Below are 26,656 nucleotides of genomic sequence, written 5' to 3'. Positions count from 1 at the left end.
TTATTAAAACAAAAAAAAATCCTATTCACGGTAGGACACGAGCCAAATAGTTAATAATAAACCAAAGGAAAATATTGTCACTATGGATGTAAACAGTGCTTCTTCTTTTTTCATCAGTGAAAAATCTGTGGTGCTAGTAAAGTAACTAGTTGTGAATAGAATTCACATGATTAGGTTTCGGGGAAGCAAACATTTCATGCATGCATGCATCATGCATTATGCTAGGCCAACTCTTTCACGCATAATTTCCTCTTAAGATTCATTAATTACCCATGGCCTTAATGTTAAATTTATCGATGAAAGGATAAGAGACATAAACAACCAAGAACATGGAACTGCGACCACTAGTTCCAGTTGACGAGGAACTAAAACATTTATTCACAAAAACTCTGGTTCCAGATGATATGGTGGACTTAACTCTTGTTGGAGATTCGTATGCTTACTTAACTAGCCTGCCAACACCAGTCTGCGATGAAATGGCTGCAAAAGGATTGCAAGTCAGGATGCACCCTCCTAGTCAAAGACTGGTGACAGTTTACTATGAAAGCAGAGACAAGAGCTTCAGATTACTGAGAAATGACTGGGCTGCCATTGTTAAGGAGAGTGGTTTTGAAGCTGGTGACAAGATTGCTTGCTGGGCATGCTGCCATGGCCTTGGTGGTGACTTCAGTTTACTAATCGAGAGGGTAAAAACACGTAATTCTTGCAATCAAGTTGGTTTTATGGCCCCTTTCATCAATTTTGCTGCAATCACACAGTTTTTTTCAATAAAAAAATTGAATTAGCATCTACTTATTAACAATGTGCATGGCTTTTGTCTGAAAACAGGTTACTAGTGACATTGAATGTGGATGATGATCGGGGCTGAAGATGACAGGGAGTCGTGAGTTGTCGATGATATTCTAAGAAAAATAAATGCTAGGAGTTTAATGTCAACTTGTAATAAAGATATGGGTTATTACTATGCTGTCGTTTTCCTTCTTGGCTTGAGAAATAAAACGCCTTTGGTGTAAAAGCTATTACTAGCTATCGGGCTTGTTCTTGCTATCCTTGCATACGTGGCATAATTTTAATTTTAATTTTTTAATTATTAATATTAATATATTTAAATTATAAAAAATATTTAAAAATTATTAATTTAATATACTTTTAAGTAAAAAATAATTTTAAATATATTTTAAAACATAAAAACTACCGCACTATCAAATAATGAATGGATATATTTTTTACCTTAACCTTGATCATGTAATTGCTATTTAATTAATTAGATGATGTGGCCATCCTATATTGTGGAGTGTGTCATTTTATATTTTTTAACCTGTAAATGTAATCAAATAAATTACACACACAGATATATTTTTTTTTATATATTTGTAGGTGTCTGAAATAATTTATACGCATCTCAACTAATATTTAAAAACTCTGAATTATCAGACTTGTTATTACTATCCTTGTATATGTAGCATAATCAAATACGGTGATGTTTTGTTAATTGGTAACATGATATATTTTAGTTTTTTAAAGTATCTTTTAATTAAAAATATATATTTTTTTAACTATTAACATAATATATTAAAATTATAAAAATATTTAAAAATTATTAATTTGATATATTTTTAAATAAAAAATAATTTAAAATATATTTTAAAAAATAGAAGCTACATCGAAAATGAATGAATATAGTTTTTACCTTAATATATTATTTTACCCTAACACCATAAAGTATATTATTTTACCTTAATATATTAAATGAATGAATATATTATTTTACCTTAATAAAATTTTGTACCTTGATCGTGTAATTGCTATTTAATTAGATGATGTCGCCATGCTATATTGTGGGGTGTGTCATTTTAATTTTTTTAACCTGTAAATGTAATCAAATATATATATATATATATTAAAAGAGAATTTTAGAACAAGTAAACTCGATTATGATAGAAAATAAAATACAAATTATGATAAGATTAACGCATTAAATTTGTTTTTCATAGAAGTTTATTAACGGAAACAAATAGTTTGAAAAGTTCGATATAAATGAAAAGTCCATTTAATGGATGCTCTCATAGCACTTACTAAAAATTTACAGCAAAGGGAGATTATTCATAAATTTCTCTTAATGCTTTCCATAAATGTTGATTGACATTTATCTAAAATAATTTCTTTTTTTATTATATAAAAAGGGTTTGTCATACTTGGACTGCACAACAAGGGTATTTTCCTTCCTAATATCCCCTGTTTCATAGAATTTGAGAGGAACCTCTAGCATTGTACAAATTGAGGGACCATCTCTCCAAAACAATAACTTTGAGGCCCATTATTTCTAAAACGTCAGGGATCTAACTAAAAATAATAATAAATTGAGGGACCATTCCCGCAAAAACCAACAAAAAATTTCAAATCCAATGTATAATAATCCCTTCAAATCCCAACCAATAAGGCCGAAGATCTCACCGTACAATTCCCCTACTTGTCATGTGGACGGTGATTAACATAAAAAGGAACCACTATATAAAATTAAAAAAATTATAGACAAAAACATCTGATTGGCCAGCCCTTCTTTATATTCAAGTTTCGCGGCAATATCTCTCTTTCTCTCTCCAAGAGCGCCTCTCTCTCGTATCTTTAAAACTCTCTTTTATCTCTCTCTAAGAAACCCCTCTCCAAAACACATAAAGTTTGTACCTTTCTCTCTCTACAACCCCTTCTTCCTTCACATGGTTCAGACCCAGATAGCAATTGCCCTGAATCAGTAAGTGTATACTCTTGGATCTGTGAATTAGGGTTTATCCGGGGGGGATTTTGAGGGGTTTTATAAGGAAATTCTTTTTTTCGGTTTCAATTTTTTATGCAACTTTTTCGTGTTCTTGTTATTTCCGAGGGGGTTTTGGAAACGGTTTTTGGATTTTAGTGGAATTTGAAAATTTGAGGGTTTTGTAGTGTATTTTATTTGAATTTCGTTTTTTTATAATTTTGGTGGGTTTTCATTTATTTTTCTTTTTCTTTTTTTTGAAAGCATTTTTTAATCTCTTTTTCTGAAATTCGAAATTGGGGGTTTCTGGAATCTTTTATTGAAGTGTTTCTTTAATGGCTTGCTTATTTTGCTGTGATTCGTTTTGTTTTATTTTACTAAATTTGATTTTTTTTTCATACATATAATTTGTTTCTTTTGATATTTTAAAAAATGATGTGATTTTGACAATTATACACTTTACTTAAAATTTTAATTTTTGTGGTGGGTTTTTTGGTTTATTGCCAGACCGAGGTTTTAAATGTAATTTGGGTGGGAAAATATTTTATACAATTAGTGCAGCTTAGTAAACTCCAACTTGAGTCTGCGTATCCGAAAAATAGAAAGAAAAAGGAAATAATTTTAATATCTGGATTGTGTGTTGTGTGTCAAATTATGGGAGAAAAGATCTTCTTGCTATGTTAAGGGTTTTATATTTTTATTATTAATATATTGGATGTTGTGAATTTTGATGGTTATTGATTTCCACGTCAAAACTTTAAGCAAATTGGTTTGCTAATCTTTTCACTTGATTTGCTGCAGATAGATAGATCATCCATGGCCCCAACAAGGAAGAAAAGTGTGAATAAGCGGTTTCTGAATGAGGTATCGCCTGAAAAAGAAGTCAAGAGTTCAAGCAAAAATAAACAGCAGGCGAATGGGGTGAGAATTGGCTTTGTTTGTTCGTTCGTGTACTTACACCATTTTGTTAACGGTTTGATTGACTCTTTATGCTTCAGTTGTTGGCTGAGTTATATTGTTCGTGGAGTTATGTTAAGACTTGATTTCCTTATTGTCATAGCTTTGTGGTACATTGATCTTGATTTAGCTATAATAGTGAAATTGAAACAGTTCTCTATATTTTTCTTAAGCAAAGGCTAACAGAGTTTTCCTTCCTTTGTTTAGCAAATGTGTAATGTATCTTTTGTGTTTGCTCCTTACTTCTTCAGAAATTATATTATGATATATTAATGCATTGACTATTGTGCTGTCGCCCAGAAGAAGAAATTGTCCGATAAGTTAGGAACTCAGTGGAGCAAAGCAGAACTTCAACGATTTTACAAAGCATATCGGGACCATGGAATGAACTGGAAGAAAGTATGCCTTATGTGTTATTGCGATTCCTTTCTATCATTCTACATTCTCGGGTTCTATTCAGTACTATAATGTTCCATGAAATGTAATTTCTGTAAATTAAGTGCATCATACACTGAAAAACAATCATCTGAATTTTTGAATTTTTTTTTTGTTGATGATTAGGTTGCTGCTGAAGTGCGCAACAGATCTGTGGAAATGGTGGAGACACTTTACTATATGAATCGGGTACTTGTGTTCAGCTAGCTTAACCAGTCACTAGGCTCACTGCTTACACATCCTAGTTGTTGTTGCTGCCTTTACAGTATTGTCACACAGTGATAATGTTTGATGCGGTTTTAATGGAATCTGGATATCTGTATCTGCTGAACCTTTGTTATCCAGTGGCCTTAATTGAATATAATTTATATCTAATTGGTTTGCGGTGTTGAACATTTTTACTTGATTGAAGAATTAAAATTTGGTGGGTTTAGAATATGGTTAAGAACCTTAACTCTTGAAATTTTATGTATCCAAAGTAGGACACGAAGTCAGCTGTTTCTTTAACTTTGGATTTGATTTGCCTAGCAGAATTGTCTCTTTGTCAGTCTTAGTGTCCTTGGTTAACAATTTCACTCTTCCACGTTCTATATTTTTTTCAGGCATACTTGTCTCTTCCAGAGGGAACGGCTTCTGTAGTTGGGCTTATAGCTATGATGACCGATCACTACAGTGTCCTGGTATGCTGCATTAAACATCTGGAAGTTCAACTGAATTTCTGGTTTTCTTTTTTTTTCCCTGGGGATGGGGAGATCAGGGAAGTGCAAAATTACAATTTAATTATCCAGATACTCTTAGATTTATGGTAGCCATGATTTAATGCATTATGGGCGTTCACAGTAAGAATTGATCACAAATTTGGTTAATATCATTATTAAGTTAAATAGTTAGCTGCTTGACAAACTATGCTTGGCATTTTGATTTACCTAGTAAAATTGTTGTAAATCCTGATTTTGTCTTATTGTCTGCTGACAAAGCAAATGCTAATTGCATGGATCTGGATTGTGAACTTGCAGGAAGCAAGTGAGAGTGAACGAGAAAGCAATGAGGTACCTGGAGTGCTTAAGAAACTTCAGAAACGTAAGCAGCCAAAAGTGCAGCTTAGTGCATCAAAAGAAGATCTCCAGCAGTCTCACATGGTTGCATCAACTGATGGATGCTTATCATTTTTAAAAATAGGATATGGTAAAATACTTTGCTTATGAAAAACATTATTTTTCTATGTTTCCAATTTTTCCTCTCACCTCACTTTGTTATGATGTTTGGAGCACCTTTTCCTTTATTACGACTCCAACTTGCATGCATTAGATGGCTCATGCATTCTATTTGTCTCTTTTCACATCCATATTTTTTGCTGTCCAAACATTCCCTTGTTTTTCAGAATTGTCTTTCTAAACGAAACTTTTGATGAATCCAATCCATTCACTGTTTTTACCCTTATTCTTTCAAAGATTTTACTGCATAAACTGTAACCTTAAATGGGTATATGCTAGTGACATCTAAATGGTTTAGCAAGATACTATGGTCGGGAGCAATTTCCAGATCCTTTCTTTCTTTATTAATATAAATGGATAGAAAGCCATGATTATGAAATATCAGTATGGTCCAAACTTTGTTGCAAAGCAAACAGAGTAGTTCGCTTACTTGTTTTTAGATTTTTTAGCAGCGGAATGAAATGTCACTTTTTGGAGACAATGTTATCTAATACATGGAAGAGAAGCACAGCGAATGAATCATGCTTTGATCCACAGAGCTATAATTTCCTCCAGTTGGCATCTACATGAAGCAAGTTTCATCCATATCCTATTATTGAAATTGATACTAAATCCTGTGGTTATAATGTCCACAACTCCAAATAGAATTGTATAGGGATTGGATAGAATAGGATCTAATTTGACTCTTACAATGAAATTACAACAGAAAAAAGTTTAATTTGTATAACTTGGAAGTTTTTTTCTTGAGATTTTCTCTAATTAAGGTTTAGTACAGAAATTGATTTGATAGTGATCATGCAACTCAATTTTTTATCTGCAGTGCTCCTTTCCTTTATCCTTCTAATTTTTCTCATAAATATTTGAACTCAACAGAATAGCAAATGTGTGATATAACTCTTTCTAACAACAGTTATGACCATTTGAAGTGTGGGTTTTATTTTCTGATGGATTCAAATTCATATTTAGGCCGTCCACTTCATTCAGTTGGGAAAAGGACACCTCGCTTCCCTGTCTCTCATCAGCACAAGAAAGATGAAAATTATGTTTCACCAAAGAAGAAGCGCAGAAAGTCAGAGATCAATGCGGATGATAATGATGATGAACATGTTGCTGCACTGACATTAACTGAGACATTGCAGAGAGGAGACTCTGCCCAAGTGCCTCAAACACCCCATAGAAGAACAGAACATATGAAATCATCACCTGTTCAAAGCTGGGATAAGATGGTATTTTACTGCAGACCCGTTTTCCATTGTTACTGTTACTTTGGTTATGCAATATTACAACTTTCTTTCTACTCAATTGGTTTCTTCAGCCAGAATCATCTCCAGAAAATCTTTGTGATGCTTCCATATATGAACACTGGTCTGAAAGTGGCACAGGACGTGGGGGGCCTGATCTTGCCTATGTGAGGGATGCAAGCTCCTTGGGAGAAATGGAAGGTATAGGTACTGTAGCAGTTCACCGAAAAGGCAAGTTTTATGGAAAGAAGGTAAGAGTTGAGAAGATCGGAAATAGTCAGTCTGATGGTGGTGGAGAAGCATGTAGTGGCACTGAAGAAGAACAAAAGGTCAGAACTTTGAAGGGAAAAGTTAAAATTGAGATGTCTAATGCAAAAATTGATGAGACTTCTTGCCGGGGCCAAAGGAAGAGAAGCAAGAAACTTTTCTCAGATGGTAATTTTGTTTTTTCATACTTGATCCTGAGTGTTACACATAGATCATCAAATCATCTTTCCTTTTCATGGGTGAGGAGAGTTATGTGAAGTGCATGTTTTCATCATTAGATCACCATTTATTTGCTGAAAAGACTCTTGCACTTTTGTTTTTTTCTTAAGTTGTGAAGTTGGAAATATTTTGCCCTTATATTGGAGCAAACTTTGTTCCATATCTCCTGAGAATTGTATATCTTGCAATGGCTCCTGTATTTGTTTTTCTTTCTCTGCTGACATTTGTGGATGTGAAGTTATCTAGTTAGGAGTTTTATTAGAATATAGGGTTCGATACGGGAAGTCTACCCTAAGATGATGCGAGCATATGGCTCTTGAATTCAATTCTCAGATGACAAATTAATACACAAAGAGGATGATGCTTATAGTGGAGACTATGGAGTTTCTTTCTAAAAAAGAACAAATAATAAAAACTGTCTTGTGGGAAATTCAGGAAAGTTGTTTCCTGTAACATGGTTCTATTTATAGTAAATGCTTGGACCATGTCTTGAGTATTTGGAGTCTATTGGAGGTTTATCATGCAGGAATTTCCTAGACAGACTTCTAACGGGTTTGGGTTTAGGTTTCTAATTTCCTATTATTTGGATTTCTTCTTTGAAGAAGCAACCTTTTGAAAGATGTGACCAGACCTGATTGCCAACTTGTTTATATTCTGAACATCGAGAACCTGGATAACCTTTTTTATTGCCGACCCAGAGTACCCAAGATATTGGGGAGGGTTCCTGGTTATGTGAACTGATCTCCTATCACCAGATGGGTGTGATGTAAACTGCTGTCTTAGGATGTACTTTTTTCCCTCCCCTCCTTTTCACATCATGTCATTTGGCATGTTTGAATGATCAAGCCATTCAAGCATATAATACCAACTAGCTTAGCTGGTAAACCTCTAGGAGTTCTACCAGAGACTTAGGATCGACACCAACTTCACCAATGCATGGGGTTATGTATGGGATGGTGAAGTAGTGTGATTATCATTGGGAAGCCTACTGTTGGAAAAAAATAATAGAGAGAAATACATGTTACCATTTTTAACTTGTGAATTAACTTGCTTCTCCTATCTGTAATCCTGTTTGGTTATTAGAATGTTTATGATGTGTCAATGTTGCTTAACTTATCCCATTGCTGACTTTTTACATTATATTTCTTTTTTTATTTGCAGATAAACATGATGACTTCATCGGTCTTCAAACATTGGCTCTTGTTTCTGCAATGGAATTTGGTAAATATTAAATGCATGCCTAGTTTTATACATGCTTGCATGAAATGACATAAATATATTGAAGGGCAACGAGTAATTAATTTATTAACATTGCATGGCTTGTCAAACAATTGTGTGCTGAATGACAGAACAATATTGATTTGCTAGGGGTGATAATTTCAAGAACACTCAGTGCTGAAATCATTCCCAGAAGACTTTTATGCTCAAATCCTAATGTTGAAAATTCTTCAATTTCAGCTTAAACAACGTAGCACTATTTTTATTCCATCAGAATACCATTTTCCCTTCATGGAAAGTGTAGTCAATAGCTTATTTACCTTCTTTCTTCTTTCACTTCCTACCCCCCCCACACACACACACACACACACGAGTAAAAGGGATGAGGAGGGTGAGTAAGAGAAGATAAAAAAACAGATTTTGTTATCAAGCGAACTCTGATGTATACTTCATGCAGCTGGTATTTTTCTGTTACATATTTGGTAGATGTCAACTGCTCTCTTGATTGATTCTTTTCTTTCTAAATGATTATAAGCAGACATGGGCAAACTGATTATTTTCTCTTATTCATGTAAAAGGAATAAAATCTATTTTGACATACTTTATGCTTGGGCCTATTCCTGCATGTGGGTCTTGGTTTGTTGGTAGCTGTGGTGCTATTCCTTTTCAAATGTGCTCAAAATGTAAGTCCTTTTTTTCTCTTTGAATGTTTGTTTTAGAATCATCTGCCCAGTTGGATGAAGAAAGAACTGCCCAAACTGAGGACGACAAGTGCAGTGTACCTGAATCTGCATCAAATAGTCATCATAGAGGAAGAACTAAACTCTCCAGGCAGAAAGAAAAGGCAATAAGTGGAGTTGACGGTATAACCTCAAGAAAATCTAAGCTTGGAAGATACCCACTAATTTCTACTAAACCTGTCTCTGAAGCAAATAAACAGCCTCAGTCCATCAGCAATGGTACTCTGAAAAGAAAACGCGAGGCTTTGGTATCAAAGGTACACACATTTTTTTCATTTGTCTTTTTCATTCATTCATTAATACCTCATGGCATGCCATTTGATTAATTGGTTGATTTCCATTGGATACACAATTGTTATTGATTGCTGCAATTTTGATACACTTAGTAGCTTGCCTGAGACGAGACTTATGGTACACTTTGAATGGAATTTAAGTTTTGTTTTTTCCCTCTATGTAAATGCTAATACATGTGAATCCTTCAAGGCATAAGTATGTTTGAAATTCGTTAGGTACTGGTACCACATTTTATTCTTTTCTCTTTCTTTCACTCTTTGGTCATAATTGGTGTTTGTCTCCATTCCATATGAACCTGGTACAGGTTCTGGATGATGAGGAGATTACACCTGTGGTTAAAGGCAGACACAGTGGTCAAATTTCTTCTCCTTCAAAACAATTAAATTCATTAGAATTGCCAGAGGGTTCTTCTTTCAGTGGTGATCAGAAAAATGTACCAAATGATCTAGCAACTGCACAAGTTCCTGTTGCAAGCCAAGTTATCTTACCAACCAGAAAGGGAAGCAGACGCAAGATGGATTTAAAGAGAGCAATGATCCCAAAAGTGGGGAAATCTTCTGTAAACATTCGGACAAATCAAATTAATAGGCAAGATGGAGCAATCCACCTAAAGGTGAAATACTCCATGTTTATTTCTTTTTATCCTAGTTTTCAGATTCTTAGGGGCTCATTTACAAATGTTCTTATTGTTTTCTGGAATTACAGGACAAGCTTTCTTGTGGTCTATCATCTCCTATGGTTCGCAGATGGTGTGCATTTGAATGGTTTTACAGTGCAGTTGACTACCCTTGGTTTGCTAAAAGGGAGTTTGTGGAATATTTAAATCATGTTGGTCTTGGGCACATTCCAAGGCTGACTCGTGTAGAATGGGGAGTCATAAGAAGGTATGTTTTGTTTTCAAATCCTGTTAAGCATATTATAGCTACATTTATGGAGTGTAAACTAAAGAAACTTTCTTCTTTATACAGTTCTCTTGGCAGACCTCGAAGGTTTTCTGAACGTTTTATACATGAAGAAAGAGAAAAACTCCAGCAGTATAGAGAATCTGTGAGAAAACATTATATGGAGCTCCGAATGGGTTTAAGGGAAGGACTTCCAACAGATTTAGCAAGACCCTTATCAGTTGGACAGCGAGTAATTGCTATTCATCCCAAAACAAGAGAACTTCATGATGGAGGTGTACTCACTGTGGATCATGACCAGTGCAGGGTTCAGTTTGATCGTGCTGAGTTAGGAGTTGAATTTGTTAAGGTAGTTGCGTTTTCTAATTTAAATGTCTTCTTATTTTTCTTACTTTCATAGTGTTTACAGTACTTTGATTTTGCTATTTCTGTTTTGCTTTTTTTTTTTATGCGGCACAAAGTAGTTTGCATTTGAAAAGATCTTTTGGAAGTTGGAGTGACATGAGAGACAGATATTCTATGTAGTTTTGGTAGAATTTGCTTGTTCTACGCTGATACAGAAATTGGCTTCAAATGTTCTGCTAATGGTTCATTGGTTTGTAAAATAACAAGCAGTCATCAATTTGGTTGCCCTCTATGAATTGTTCAGCAACCTTATGACATCCTAGTTTATGAAGTGAACAATCATCAATTCCCGTAGAAGTTTGTTGTAATGCCAATTGAAATTTTGTGGACTACAAAGATGAGTGGTTGCAGCCCATAACATGGGTTGTACTGGTTCCTCTGGTTACCACAATTTCTGGTCAGTGCTTACCGGCTGGGATTAATAAATCTTTTTGGTCTTTAATCCTCCTGATATTTGAGCTGCGCTGCCTCTACAGGCTATTTGTAATTGTTAGGTAGTTTGGCCTATTGAATTGCTTTCTTTTATTTTCCTGGAAGTAGTAATTTAGCAAATTTCATGTCCAAATTGTTAATGATTAGTCTTCAAACAGTCTTGTTTAGATAAGTAAACTGCTTCTTATGAATTTATTTGAATTTACACTTCAACCATAATTGGTTTGTTTCCTACTCTTTTGTGTTTCTGCTACATTTCTTCTCATGATTTAATCCCTGATGATTTGTCCATTTTGTTCATAAGCCATCTTGAGAAGAAAGTAAATTTGCAAAAGCTAGAAACTACAATATTTATCTGAGGAATAGCCATATCCTTCATCTATTTTTTTTATATATAAAATTAGCAGTCATCTCTCCTTCGGGAACAATGACAATAAATATTTTAATGTAGGATATAGATTGCATGCCTTCAAATCCACTGGATAACATGCCAGAAGCTCTTAGGAGACAGAGAATTTCTGTTCTGCCCAGGGAACTGCTAGTGAATGGAAAGTCAAACGCGGGAGTGTTCACTGCAAGTGAACATCTGAGGAATGCACTGAGTCCCAAGAATGCTTTGGTAAAGCAGGCACAGGTAAGAATAGCTATCCATTGAACTTCAGAATAAAGGTATTACAATATTTTTTATTTTCAAGCAATATCACTATTTATTCAGGTCGAGGTAAACTGTGCCATCCCGCTTGCCAAGGGAGTATCTACTGACATTGTTAATGTACAAGGAGTCTGTAGTCAACCTTCTATGGTAGCTCAGATCCAACCAAAGGAATCTAACATACAAGCTCTATCTGAACTGAATCGCGCTCTTGATAGAAAGGTATAAGATGAAGCTATACACAACCTCGTATACTCAGTAGAATAACCTGTAACACTTGTGATGCTCTATTATGGAACAGATGTTTGACACTATCTTCCATAGTATAGGGAGGGTTTGCTTTTCTTTGGTATATGATTTTGTGGCAAACATCAAATATTCCACCAAACTATTGGGGTATTACCAATTTTACCACTAAACTTTTGTGATTTCTCAGTTAAGGACTTCTATTAGAATACTTAACAAAAAAATTTCTAAAAGTTTAAGGGTAAAATTGATACCAAAAATTGTAAAATTGTTTGATGGTAACATTGAGTCTATTAAATAGTCGGGTGGTATTTTTGAGGTTTGCCCATGATTTTATTCTACAACTCTTCCAGCTTTGGTGCAATGTTCCTTCCATTTTCAGATTATCCAGATTAATTGTCTTTTGGGATTTGCTTTGGAAATTATATGCCACTGATCCAACTGGTCAGGAATTTCCTGTAGAAGAGCACAACATAAAATCATAACTTTTACTCACCATTTTGGTCTCCTGGTTTTTGCAGTTTTAGCATTCTTACCCTTACTCCTTGCCTTGATTCATAATCATACTTTTTTACTATCATGTATACAAATGTAGTCACTCTAGGATTTGCATTAAGTTTGTGACTATATTTTACCCTTTCTTAATTATAGGAAGCGTGGTTGATGCGCCTGTGCTTAAATTTGCACATGCTTTATTTGATTTGCATGTTTGCTTTCAGATTCGTGTGTTTTGATCTTGCCTCAACCTCTGATCCACTTTGTATGTCTGACAGGCATCTTCTGCTTTACTCCATCTGAGGCAACATAATACTTACCCCATAAACAACCTGCCTGGTTGGCTGAAACCCCCAGCCAATTCCTGTTTCTCTGGTATGCCAAGACCTCATACTAGTTCTTTTGTTTCTCAAGAATCAGGATCTGCTGTACTTGAGATTGTCAGAGGCTCGAGATTAAAGGCACATAATATGGTAGATGTTGCTGTCCAGGTATTCACGGTCTTGCTCTCCCCATTCTTCTGTACCTGCAGACAGATTTTAAATGTGTTCGACAGCAATTCTGAATTGAAATCATTTTTCAATTCAGCAATTAATGATGAAAGTGGTTCTACAAGCCCTTGATCATGACCATTCATTTAACCTTGAAAAACAATCTCTTTTGTGCTTCTTCTCATACTTTAATATGAATATATGATTGATGGCACTGCCATTTTTCTGGCAATGCATAATGTACAACATTGATGATTGGTGCTGCAGAGTGAGCCTGTCACACAACCTGTTAGATGGAATTCAGCAATTCCTAAGTTGGGCTTGTGGGATTTTTTTATTTATTTTTTCTTTTTGAAATATTTTGAAACTCACTCATGCGCAAGTCCTCTAAGATACTTCTCTAGAGGTTCATTGTCCTATATCTGCTGGTTTCGAGTAATATGTCTAGCTTGATGTTGTGTTCATTACAGTATAACCAGAAGCATATATCCATTTATCTAGTAATTACTTAGTGAGGCAATATTTATTGCAGGCAATTTCATCCATGAAAGAAGGCGAAGATACCTTTGTGAGAATTGGTGAGGCTTTAGATTCTATGGATAGAAGGCATTTGGGATCAGAATATAGGGTACAAATGATCAGGGCCCCAGAGGGGGCTAGTGGTGGTTTACGTCTTCAAAACCAGTTGATTCCCAGCACGTCAGAGCCTCAGGTTAACAGTAATGCATCTAGGCCCCAATCAAATGATTCTGACAAAACAGAGACAGTAATTCCTTCAGAGCTTATATCATCATGTGTGGCTGCTTTGCTCATGATACAGGTAACTTGGACATTTTGTACTGCCGTGCTCTTTCTTGGATGGAAAATGTTTATTCACATCAATTTCCTCTCATATTATGCTTAATAATTTTTAATAATATGCAGACATGCTCTGAACGACAGTATCCTCCATCTGATGTGGCTCAGATAATCGATTCTGCTGTTACTAGCTTGCAACCTTGCTGTCCGCAAAATCTGCCAATATATAGAGAGATACAAATGTGCATGGGAAGAATCAAGACTCAAATACTAGCTCTAATACCAACATGAATCTGCTGTCTTCTGTTGTCCCCTGCCATCAACCCTTGTATATATGGAATCTTGGTTTCAGCTTCAGTTCCCAGCATCTCCAAACACCCCCCCCCCCCTTTTAGGTAATTGCTAATGAGGATTATCAATCATAGAGTTAATAATATCCCTACAAGGTAGAGTAGTTCTCTCTCCCCTTCATTTATCTATCTAATTCTCCCTCTAACTAGAATGCTGTTATCTTCAGCGAGAAAATTTTGCTCCTTTTCTATATTTTTTTTTGTAGTTTTTGTTTCATTTGAATAAAGGGAAGAAATGGTTTCTAGAGAATTGCTTTTTAGAGAGCTGTCCCCCTTTTCTTTATCTACTTTTACAACGCATCCGACTCTGATCAAGGGCAAGCATCAGTTTGCACCCGTTTGTTTACATGTTAATGTCTCGTTTCAAAATGTTTGGCTTGTAAAAGTATTATTTTTTAATGTTTTTTCAAGCTAAACAGGCATAGACTAACATAGCTTTAGTCTCCAAGGGCTTGCAGCAAGAAAGTGTTCTATGCATGGCCAGCTTTACAATTTAAGGGTAGCAGTATTGTTTTTGGACTTGGGTTTTACAAGGTAGAAATAGCTAGACAATGTCCAAAATAATTAGCCTTGTTATTTAGCTGAACATCAGGCAAGCCTATTAAAAGGGTTCTGATCCCTGAAACTGCATACCGTATTGAAGTAAGAATGCCAGATATTCGTCCCAGCTTATAAGATGTCCTATCATACATTTAGTTCTATTGCATTCGAGTATGAAAGAATTATGGCTCTCAGAGTATGATGAAGATAAAACAAGGTTTCTTGATCTTTTGTTTTAAAAGCGAGGATGATGCTAATTTAGTTATGGAACAGCACCATGGATGTTTGGAGGGAAATCTATTATTTTTTAACTGTGGCATCTACACTTTGTTCTTGACAAAAATAAAATTACAAAAATGCCGGTATGAGTTTGCCTTTAGGGATTATCTTTTCTCTTTTAGAATAAGACCGGTCTAGGCATGACCACGAGTATAGTAGGAAGATCTTTGGCTTGTGATGAACACACTCTTAGTGGCACTCAACTTGATTATGCAAGAGTTTGTGTGGAATTGGATGCTTCACTGCAGATAATTCATGTTTTTCAGCTTCGGTGTACGTTATCTATAGACTCCATCACAACAGCCTGTGAAATTTTGTAAAGTCTTTGTCCACTTATGCAAGGCATCGTTTGAGGCCCTAATCGTGTCGGTGGAAAACATGTTCAAGATAAAAAATGGAAAGGATGTTATTCATGCTTGTAGCTCACTAGTTATTATGACTGAAGGGGCTACATCTCCTACTATTGCTAATGTTATGGCAAAATCAGTAACCTAGACAAATAGATTAGGTGGAACCAATTGATCGGTTCAGCCACCCCATTAATTAAAGAACTGGTTAAACACAAAAGAGGTTTAGGGAGTTATTGTCTTTGAAAATAGTCGACCACTACAAATTCCAAAAGAATTGATCGCCCGGTTAAAACTACAGGCTACTACAGAAACAATCGAACCTTTTGATGCTGAGAGAGCAAGGATTACTGATGATAAGGGGTTAAAAGTTGACTCGGATCATGACATGTTGCCTCTAGAGAGGGACCAACACTTGTTAACTTCACCAATAAAAGGTTTTGCAGTCTCTACATCGACACCTCATCCGCCAAGTGAAACAAGTAAGCCTGATCCTCCTAGTCTTGAAACTAGACAAAATAAGGAAAAAGTGTAAAAATATCTTAAGACCCTCTAATATTTTTTCTTTGTTGCGATTTCCTTTTTCTATGCCCATTTTAATATACGAAATTAGAATATTAAGGGTCTTAATAGCCCACCAAAACATAAAGTTGTAAAGACTTGGATTAAATCATATAATCTCAGTTGAGCAAGCATTCTTCTAATGTCTCAATTATTTCTAATTTTCGTATTCTAGTTGGATGAGATCCAAAAGTATATAGTGTTATTTGTTCGCATTCAACTTATGAGTGGTTAACCTGTGAGGTAACAAGTTTGGTTAATCAGTGCTCATTTGTGGTCACCTTTGTTTATGACTTTAATTCACCTTCGAGGTTTCAGGACCTATGGGATTACTTAAGTTTGCGTGCTATTGACTTTCAATCTACACAGTGGCTAATTTTGAGATATTTTAATGCTATGATGAGCTCTTCTGATAAATGAAGGGGTGATCTCACTTGGCATAGCCATCTTGATGATTTTAGCAATTGCGTCCGAGCTGCGGAACTGGTTGGAGTTCCTTATTCAGGCTTGAAATACATTTGGCACAATAGTTAACATGACAAAGGTACTATTCTTAAGAAGGTTGATTGAATTTTTTATAACACATGCTGGTTATCTACTTTGACTAGCTACTTGTTCTGAATTCCTTCTTAGAGACTACTCAGATCACGATGATATGGTTGTTCAATTCATTAATCCTCTATCTAAGGTTAAAACATCTTTTAAGTTCTCAAATCTATGGGATGACAAGGATGACTTCTTGGGTTTAGTTGTGGATACACGACAACTTCCTATAGATGGTAACCCTATGTACAGGTTTACCAAGAGACTTGGTCTGCTAAAGTCTAAGTTATAGTCTTTGCACCACCAACACATTAGCCATATAACTAGTTATGTGATTGAGGCAAAGACTAGATGGACTACAACATAGTCTATACTTGATGGTTCTCCTCAGACTGATGAGTATCAGTGGGCAGAGAGAGAGCTTGCAAATGAGTTTTTTCAGTTGAGTAAGGATCAGAAAGCATTTTACAAGCATAGGTCTCAAATTCGGTGGCTAAACTTAGGAGACATGAACACTAAATCTTTTCTACATAGATATGTGAGGAATATGATCCATTGGTTAACTAATGAGATAGGATCTCGGGTTCAGGATCAACAGAGTCTTGGTTAATTGGCAGTCCACTACTTCTAGAGGTTACTTTCTGCACACTCGACAATCACTACAGAGGATGCCTTCAAATACTTTCTCTAGCAGGATTGCTCATGATAGTGTTTCTCTTTTGGAGTCACGCATCACTGATGATAAGATCAATTGATCTTTATTTTTCATACCGAATGATAAAGCTCCTGGACTAGATGGTTATACCTCCTTATTCTTTAAGAGAATTTCGAACATTATTGGTGAAGACTTCACTACTGCTGTGAGGTATTCTTTTATTCCTCTATTTTGCCTGGATATGTTAATGCTACTAGGATTGTCTTGTTCCGAAGGTTGAAACTCTAACCACTATGAATGACTTTAAACCTCTCATGTTGTAATGTGATGTACAAATGTATATCTAAAGTCATTGTGAACAAACTGAAAGGGATTTTTTTAGAGGTTATTAGACCTGCTTGGACTATTTTTGTTCTGGGAAGGCAAATATATGATGATATCTTGTTGACTCAGGAGTTAATGCATAACTATCACTTAGTTAGTTCTATGCCTAGATGTGCTTTGAGATTCACAGCAAGAAAGCTTTTCATACGGTTAGTTGAGATTTTATCCTTACAGGTTTAAAAGCTATTGGAGTACCTAGTATCATGGTTAGATAGATTGAGATGTGCATATATACGATTCATTTCTCTGTGGCTATGAATGGATAGAGTCATGGTTTCTTCTCATCTTCAAGGGGTATTCGGCAAGGTGATCATTTGTCCTTTTATTTGTTTATTCTGGTTATAGAAGGTTTAAAAGGTATTTTTAAAAAGGATTCACAAAACCCAAGGTTTTGTTATCACTGGCGGTGCTAGCATAATGTCATTACTCACTGTGCTTTGTTAAAGGCCTTATAATCTATTGTTGGGTAGATAAGGAGTTAAATCAGGGTAACAAGCTTTTGTATTTCTTGGGTTATGCCCCTCATACTCTGTATTCTTCCTTTTAATACAATTACTCTTATAAAAAAGAGGATAAGATCAAATCCAAGAAGAAGTTTGAACATGTTAAATGAGCTTTCTATAAAAACATACATAATTTTTTATCTGATCATTGGATCAGACTGAAATTTATTGTAAATTATTGGTGTAAACACATTTTTAATTTTAAACATTGTGATATAAGAGATTTTAGAGGAGCTGAGCTGTTAGATACAAAATTAATGGTGTTAGACTACATGAAATGTCTAGCAGATATGTATATGGATTGGGTGTACAAGACCAAATCTAAGAAAAAGTTTGGATACGTTAAACAAGCTTTTTGACAAATGCATACATGATTTTTTATCCAATTATTGGATTCGGTTAAAATTTGACCAAAATATTTTAAATGTCCTGTTTTCTGAAAGGGTTAAACCCACTAACACTAGCCGAAGTTAAGAACATGTCCAAATTAGATATAAAAAGTATTTTAGAATTTTCTTTATTTTCCTTGATATTTTAAGATTCTTTTCTTACTTTACTTGTTATTTTAGGATTTTTCTTTTCTTTTCAAATTAATTCAACTTTATACCTATTTATTATGTTATTTCTAGAAAACTTATTCAAACATTTAATCTTCTTGTGTGAAAATATCAACAATCTTTTAGGGTTTTCTTAAACCCTTCTTGTCTTCCTGCAAAATAAAAATAAAAAAACAATTTATTATTTTATGCCAAGTCTAATCATATTAGCCTAATACTTTGTTTTAGGGTTAATATGATGTTATAACTTTACTAGGGACTCAGAACTCAAAATCCTCTTTATCTTGGTTGCAAGTCAAAAAAATTAATTTTAAATTAACCCAAATCAACACTATTTTAATAAAACAAATAAATCCAAAACAACATTATTTTAATAAAACAAGAACAAGTTTTTCAACTGACCTCGCCTGGGCCAAAACCATCAAGCCGAGTTAGGGATTCATTTTTTACGTTGACAATTTTGCTTGAATGAAGTTTGGCAAAACTGGAAACAAAATACAGGAACTTTATCGTCTAACAAGAGAACAAGACAAGCCAAAGCATGAGAGCAATACTAAGCTAGAATTAATAAGCTGAGATCAGAAACTGAAATTGAATCAACCACCCATATTTGTAAGTACATACTGCCAACAGCAGGGGTTGCCAACTTTGCCATGAGCAACTTAATGCACTTTGAACCCCATTCTCTGTTAGCACTAAACATGGCAGTTTCTCCAGCAGCATGATTTGACTTTATAACCATTAGGTTATATGGGGGAAAATTGAAGACTCACAATTTACAAATTCTTTTTTGCTCTTTGAATTTTCTATCCTAGGAAAGAAAATAATGAGTAATGACTGCGGTCCTCTCCAATGTCACCACAGCAACCCCAACATCTAAGCTACCCCCAACAGAAACCTGAAGACATCACTCAGTGAGATAACCCCTTCTACACGCTTGCTGCCAGCTTCCACGATCAAAAGTCTCCTAACCCCTGAAGGGATCATGCAAGTGAGGCAATTAGCAAGCATAAGTTCAAACCACAATCTCAGAACTACCTATATTCAAGCTTTGATAATGAAAAAAATCATATTGACATGGAAGTACCAGGATTTGCCAATCGCTCCATCACTTTGTGTAGAGAATCAGTCCGTAAACACATCTGACATCTCTGTCCATTGAAGAATCCATACGAAGAATTTGCATCCTGACCCAACTGCAGTGCCTACACAAACATTAAAAAAAAAAAGCAGATTAATATGGCAAGGTTCATGTCATGCATTTTTATCCAAAATGGCAATTTATTTTATCACTTCCACAGTCATGTATCTTTTCCTGATTTAATTAACTGCGTGTTCTAATTGTTTAAAACATGGAGATTTGTGTGCATGCTGCGGCAGTTGATTGGTTCAGGCCATTAGCAAGAATGTGCATACAATTGTATGGTACTAGAGTTCTATAAGGTAGTTACAAAGTGATCAGCTCTACTTACCTGGTGAATGCTTATTTCATCAAGATGAATTTGTGCATAGGCTTTATCTTTTGCCAAGGCAGTGATATCACTGTCAAGAAAACAACATACTTAAGTCAAAGTTGAATTAACCTGCAACTCGACAATAACACAGATCCAAAACATGCATGCACATGCACTCACAGATGCACAAGTTACCTTCGAGAATACACATCCAGCAGTGAATCATTATCATTTACGATTGGTATTGAACTGACATTGGCTGTATCAGGAAGGTATTGTAGCACAAGGTTAGGGGAGGTTGAAGAAGATCAATCAGCAATACACAAACAGAAACAGATAACAGAGCGAGTATTCCTTTGAAATGGGAATTACCTTGAACCAACAAAGAGAGGGCAGCACCGAGAGAAGCATTTGGTTTCAACATAGCAAATGGTCGTCTGTTTGGTTCCCCAATTTTTGGAACCCATGTACCCAAAGGAATTGAACAAATTGACTGTTGAAGAATGGGTAAGGAGCCAGCAGAATGTCTGAAATACCTGCATATACCTGACAATTAGGTGCACGAGTTAGTAACAATTTATACACCCCCAGGTATCAAACCAAGAAAGCTTACATTTTAGTATTCCAGACAAGGAAGCAAGATGTAGTAGCTGGGGAAATGAACCATCCTGAGCAGAAGAATGAAGGATGGGAACTGTTGATATGCTGTTTTGCAAAATTTTTGAAGCAACATCTTTCAGTGAGTCATATGGCCCTGCCTGTATATTGAAGGAGTGGTGGATAAATAATTAGTGACACAGCAGATTGCAACATCAGAATAAGGAATCCCTAAACTAGAGAAATCTAGGCTTCTAGATCTCAAGTAGCTCATTCGCACCATCTGATTCACAAACTTATACACAGTTGACTTCCAGCAGTATTCCGCTATCTAAAAGAGCATTTCAACCCATATGCCCCTTGCAAACCATATCCAAACCACGTAAGGTGCTAAAAGAATCAACATTGAATAGAAAGATTATTTTTCTTGCAACCATTTCTCCAAGTGTATTTGCCACTCATAGAATCCAAAGTTTATAGATGATTGCATGCATAGGAGCAAGATATACAATTAACATGAAAACCCCAACATGTAGGATGCTCAAATAAACGACAAATAACAGCTGGGAGATTATTTTGCATGCTAAAGAATCTTAGCATGGCATCAGAAGAAGCATTACATGGATCAGATGTTTAGAATATGCTCTCCCACTGCCATCAATTTGTCTGCTGAGATGCATTTTCCCTTCCTTCCAAGCAGATATAGTATGTGTCTCTAATTCTTCCTCCGTCAGATTAGATCCATGAGTTCCAAGCTGAAATAGTGACCTTCATAAATGTTAAACCATCAAGAGACAAATGCCAAACATGTACAACACCATAACAGCTACATACACTCTAGAAACTTTCTTACAATGACAAATGTAAAAAACAAGTACATTAATGGTGCTTATGAAATGAAGATATCTGAAAACCAATAAGCATGTAAATGTAACCACTTTCTTTTAAGCTTATGATGAGATGGCCTTGAATTTAAAATGCTTGTGTTTGTGTGCGTGCACAACCGCACGAATGCACATGTTTTCTGATACCTTGAAAACATGCAATTGAAAAAACAAGCCAAACTTGAGTAATCATGAATGAAATGAAGACATCATAAAACTAATAAGCATGTAAATGCAACCACTTTCTTTTAAGCTTATGTTATGGCCACTTAGAAGTGTGGGGTTGTTATGCAAGTGACTCAACCTTTTGTGTAGTTTTTGCAGTCATGGGCCAAGATTTAAAATTCATTCTCCAGTTAATTCTCCTCGGCAAAATGAAAATAGTTAACTTTCTAGTAGTTGACCAAAAAAAATGTACAGCACTTGATTCGCCAAAACTCATGACAAATCTAATTAGCACTAAAACACATAATGTAACTATAGAAGGAAATAGGATTACTAATTGTTGTTTTTTGCTGTGAATTTTATCTTCTCGATCCTAAGCATTTACTTTTGGCATTTATATAACTATAGCCCCTAGAAGGAATGCAGATTAAATAAAGTTACCAGTCTAGTACTTTATCAAGATACAGCATGTTTTTCTCTTTATAGTATATTACAGTTTCCCTTAAAATCATCATAAATCATATTAGCATCGCCAAGAGTGCCAAAATACACACCTCCCTCAGAATCAAGATGAAGTCCAATGCAGCAAGCACACCAACAAACTGGCCCTTACAAAAATCCCAGAGAGGAGCCGTAGGGATGCCCTAAAAGTAGCTTAAATCAGCAAGAGAAATCTGAGCTAATAAACAACTATAAATGTAGCAGAGACATTTAAAAAGACAGAAAAGCCCATAAGACCAATAGTTCCAAACATGGAAACTAAATTATACAAAATGTCAAGGCACTTTGGATTAGTTTCATGTTTGATGGCAAGAACATTAACTCGCTGAATGTTTTCAACTTATGTTTGTCCGTGTTTGCGTGCATAGTAGAGATTCACCTGTTCATAGAGAATATGAAAGGCTCGCTTCACAGGTAGAGTAACATCCAGGGCAATAACCTGAAAAGGAAGACACAACAAGCAAGATTTGAGCATCTCAGTTGTAGTTGAAAACATAGCAAATGAGCATTCAGTTAGCTCCTGAAGAAGGTAAAGCATTCAAACCTTGCCTGACTCTGGAAGCAACTCATATGCAGTATGTGTGGACAAGAATGCAGAAATACGATGACGAGAAACCTCCAAGTCAGCTGCTGACAACCCTTGGATTACTTCCTGAAAAGTACCAACCAACAGAGTGACCAATTCTGCCCCATTGAAAAAATACTCGGGATGTATCAAATGTAAAAAAATTAAAATCTCAACAAGACTCCTTGCCTTTTCTGTTTCATAGTTTCAAGAGCTGAAGAAACTTAAACAGCTCAATAACATATCCATTTCCAAATTAGTCATTTTGGCTGTTTTCCACAGGTGAAGAGATCCTCAATTACTAATTTGCATTTCTACCTCATTGCCAGCTCCAACCCTATTTCTCTCTTGTAATAACCCCAGAAAACGAAATTTAGAGGAGCCTTTTCAGGCAAAAAATGGCAGGGAGGGAAATAGTTTTTTTTATTTAAGATGATTCATCTGTTCTCTCCTTTTGGGCCTTCCTACTGATACGTTTACATTCCCCCAAGGCAACACCCAAATATGGCACACAGGCACTTCTGAATCAAATCTTGTCTACAAAGAACAAACAAGAGATGCAACAGTACAGATGAAACACAACATGGACGCACATAAACAGAGGTCTAGATTGAGAAAGAGCAATAACTGCAGAAAAGTACAAGAAGAAATGGCTTCTCCCAATCATTGCTGCAAGGATGAGAAACAAAGCAGTGCTTGGAACATAATAACACATACTATGAAATACAGCTAAGTATCAGGGCTTGACAACTGGTCTGAAAGTCAATATTTATGTAAAAGCTGAAATGCATCTTACCGGGCAAACAGAAACATCATCCAGCTCCATGTTGGATCTCCCAGGTGTCTCAGAATCAATGATTTGTGGAGGATCCTTAGTTAAGACAACAGTATTTACCAGCCCATATGGCCCACTAACGAAGGATAGCTGCTCATCAACCCTCCATTGTCCATCTACATAGAACTTGAACTGCATGCGAAAATGACAACAATTTTGACGGTAGCAGAGATGTTAGAAATACAAATCTCTTAACATGGGTGTTGATGAGAATGTTAATTAGGAAAATAGCAAACATAGTTACACCAGACCAAGAACACTTTAACATCCTATTCCTTCCCTACAACCATTAACATGTTAAAAAGAAAAATGAAGACCCTGCAAGTGTTACAGCAACCAGCAGTTCCTATGGTTCCTCATATAGCTTGGCCTACCACACATTCAATTTCTTAGAGACTAAAACAATAACATTATTAATTCAACTGACTTCTAAAATTGAGAGAAAATTGAATATGTTGTATGTTAATCAAATCAGACCTAAAAACATTCTGAGAAAGCAACAGATATAACCTGTTGAAAACCACATGCTAATGCAGAATGCATACGTTAACAAACATAAAAACTTAAACAAACTCATTTTACTAATATGACAGGAATCTTGACCTCAATGGAAAAGGCAATGGATTACGTCCCAGAAGCTTAACCTTGTGAAGGGAAACATTTTGAAAACACCATAATCCTGAATCATTTATGTTCCATTGGGATGATGCTCTTCAAAGATGGCCTCCTTTTTTAGTAATTGCATAAGACCAGCTTCACTATAGCTTTCATTACCATGTTCCTTTGTTACATATTAAAAAGAATCTATTGCCTTTCATTTCTGTGCTCTCCATTTTGACAACTTTAGACAGCAAAAGGTCCATGAATTCTCATGGATAACTAACAAAGTCGTGGGTTATCTTTGTATAGCATAGCCAAATTGATTAAAGATTAACATAAATTTGAGTTACTTTCCTTTCAAGCCTGAAAAAGTCACTTAAATAGTTATATAATGGAACAAGAACCAGTTAACATATCATCACATGCACAGCTGTTAAATATGCTTTACAAGCTGAGTTGGTTTAACAAACCTGATGCAATCCAGGAACTAAGCTAACAACAACTTGATATACATTAGGGCACCCCTCCATCGGGGACATGGGTATAAGATCAGTCCACCTGCCCCAAATTACAACTCAATTAGATACACACATGACACCTAATCCACAAACCAAAAAATCCTAAAAGTTACTAGAATAGAATGCATATTCAATAACATAACTAAAAACCCATCAATACATTCACCGCCGTATAATAATAATAATAATAATAATAATAATAGTTGGTGATAATTAAAAAATTCTGATCAATTTAGCAACTCACCTGGTAAAGGTACCGAAGATGGACACTTCTCCACCTCCATAAGGCCACACGAAGCGCACTGGACTTACACCACTATTATCATGGCCAGTACTGGAACCAGAACCAAACATCTTCCGTCCAGAAAAAAATTTATATAAATACACTCAATACTTAGCACACCACCAACCAATAAAATGCCAATTCTAGAATAATCCCTCCAAAAGAAACCACAATTCAAATATCTATATGTTTCATCTCCCCAATTCACAGCAAAAACTATAAAAACTAACCAACACCGTTGAATAGGGATCCTCTACAATTTAGCAGAGGACCCCTTAATGCTTATACATGCAAAATTCTACAAATAAACAAAAAAAACCAACCCCGTAAATTAAAAACCCCAAAAGCCCTTAATGATAATCAACAAAAATGATTAAACTTTGAGCACCAAAACTCCACAATTCTCTGCATGCAAGCATGGAACGCTAACCAAATCAAAATTCCACCAACCAATCTTATCCTCTTTCGATCATCAATTCAAACCCAAAAAGTCAACAAATCAAACGGCCACAAATCCCCCCCACCAAAACCAGCAAAATCACACACACAGTTTCAACCTCTGATCTGGTGTAAGGACTTGAACTTTTTAGCTAAATCGGATTCAGGAGACTAAAACAAGAAAACCCAGCTGGAGAATTGGACGATAAAATAAGGTTATTGTGGTTAATTTAAGGATTGGATTGAAGGGTTAGAGAAAGAAAGATGGTGAAAAAAAAACCCTAACTTTGATAAAGAAAAATTAGCATTGTTGGATCTAAAATAAAAAAGATGGATTTTTCTTTTCTTAACCTTTTTTTTTTGTGGTTAAATTTTGGAAATGAAGAGAGAATCTATCTGGTGATTGAAGAACAGGACATAAGCTCTTACACAAACAAAAACAAAACAAGACACGAGGAAAGAGAGAGAACGGTGAGTCCTAGAGTTGCTGTAATAATATTTAATGATTGTGGTAAAATCTATGACCAGTGAATGGTCAGAAAATCACGTCATCTTTTTGTGATGTTACGGTGGAGTTCGCTATCGGTAATTACTGTTTTTTAAAATATTTTTTATTTAAAAATATATTTTTTATCTTTTAAAATTTACTTTTCAACAACTATCTAAACAATTTAAAAAAAAAATAATTTGAAAAAAATTCAAGTTCTTTGAAGAAGCGTGTGTGTGTATATATATATATATATAATAACATCAATAAATTAATAACCATGACTGACTAATATATTTTTAGTTGTTACTTAAATTTAATATTAAATAATATTTTCATTGATTAATAACATTAATCATGATGTTTAAATTATAAAAAGTTTAACAGTAATACGAAAAAAATTCTCACCGTGTTCTCGGATATGTTTTCAGGTACAGGAAAACACTTCGGATCTAAATACTTTCTTGGTCTTCTTCTTTTGGATGGAGCATCCTCGTCACGATTTTTTCTTTTGCCTTCACTCTTTGAATTCAAATTTAAATGATGACATGGTAGACATATAAAATAATTAAGAGAAAAACTAATTTCAGGATTAAAAAGAAAAGAATTAAATCCAAGCTAAGATTATATTATTAATTTTTAATTTAGTGGGTTGGTACAAAATATTTTTTAAAAATATTTTTCCGCTTGAAAATATATTAAAATTATTTTTTATTTTTTATATTATCATATTAGAACTATAAAAAATACTAAGAAAAAAATTCATAAAAATAAATATTTTCACAAGTTTTAAAAATGATTCATGAGTGTAACCAAACTTACATGATATTCTAGTATCTCAATTAAAAATAT

At 35.0% G+C, this 26,656-nt stretch overlaps 2 protein-coding genes across 2 annotated transcripts; one reads left to right on the top strand and one right to left on the bottom strand.

Moving 5' to 3' along the window:
* Positions 1-2,588: 2,588 nt before the first annotated feature.
* On the top strand, positions 2,589-14,358 carry LOC133670128 (protein ALWAYS EARLY 2-like). Its single transcript, XM_062090600.1, has 18 exons — positions 2,589-2,752; positions 3,554-3,673; positions 4,010-4,108; positions 4,271-4,333; positions 4,747-4,824; positions 5,161-5,329; positions 6,325-6,584; positions 6,674-7,034; positions 8,247-8,306; positions 9,023-9,300; positions 9,642-9,950; positions 10,043-10,221; positions 10,306-10,588; positions 11,528-11,710; positions 11,792-11,950; positions 12,748-12,960; positions 13,493-13,780; positions 13,885-14,358. The coding sequence occupies exons 2-18, from the start codon at positions 3,569-3,571 to the stop codon at positions 14,047-14,049; spliced, it is 3,252 nt and encodes a 1,083-aa protein (XP_061946584.1). The 5' UTR covers positions 2,589-2,752; positions 3,554-3,568; the 3' UTR covers positions 14,050-14,358.
* Positions 14,359-19,019: 4,661 nt separating this feature from the next.
* LOC133669946 (sucrose nonfermenting 4-like protein) lies at positions 19,020-25,788 on the bottom strand. The gene is made up of 13 exons (XM_062090275.1): positions 24,841-25,788; positions 24,549-24,636; positions 23,440-23,610; positions 22,623-22,730; positions 22,458-22,517; positions 22,132-22,221; positions 21,149-21,283; positions 20,545-20,689; positions 20,304-20,477; positions 20,127-20,190; positions 19,950-20,019; positions 19,565-19,682; positions 19,020-19,451 (listed from the first exon to the last, which is right to left on the bottom strand). Exons 1-13 carry the CDS (start codon positions 24,948-24,950, stop codon positions 19,354-19,356), a joined length of 1,431 nt encoding a protein of 476 aa, XP_061946259.1. The 5' UTR covers positions 24,951-25,788; the 3' UTR covers positions 19,020-19,353.
* Positions 25,789-26,656: the final 868 nt, after the last annotated feature.

The sequence above is a fragment of the Populus nigra genome, chromosome 12 (genome assembly GCF_951802175.1).
Source record: "Populus nigra chromosome 12, ddPopNigr1.1, whole genome shotgun sequence".
Lineage (NCBI taxonomy): Eukaryota > Viridiplantae > Streptophyta > Magnoliopsida > Malpighiales > Salicaceae > Populus > Populus nigra.
This window is presented reverse-complemented; position numbering and strand designations above follow the sequence as displayed.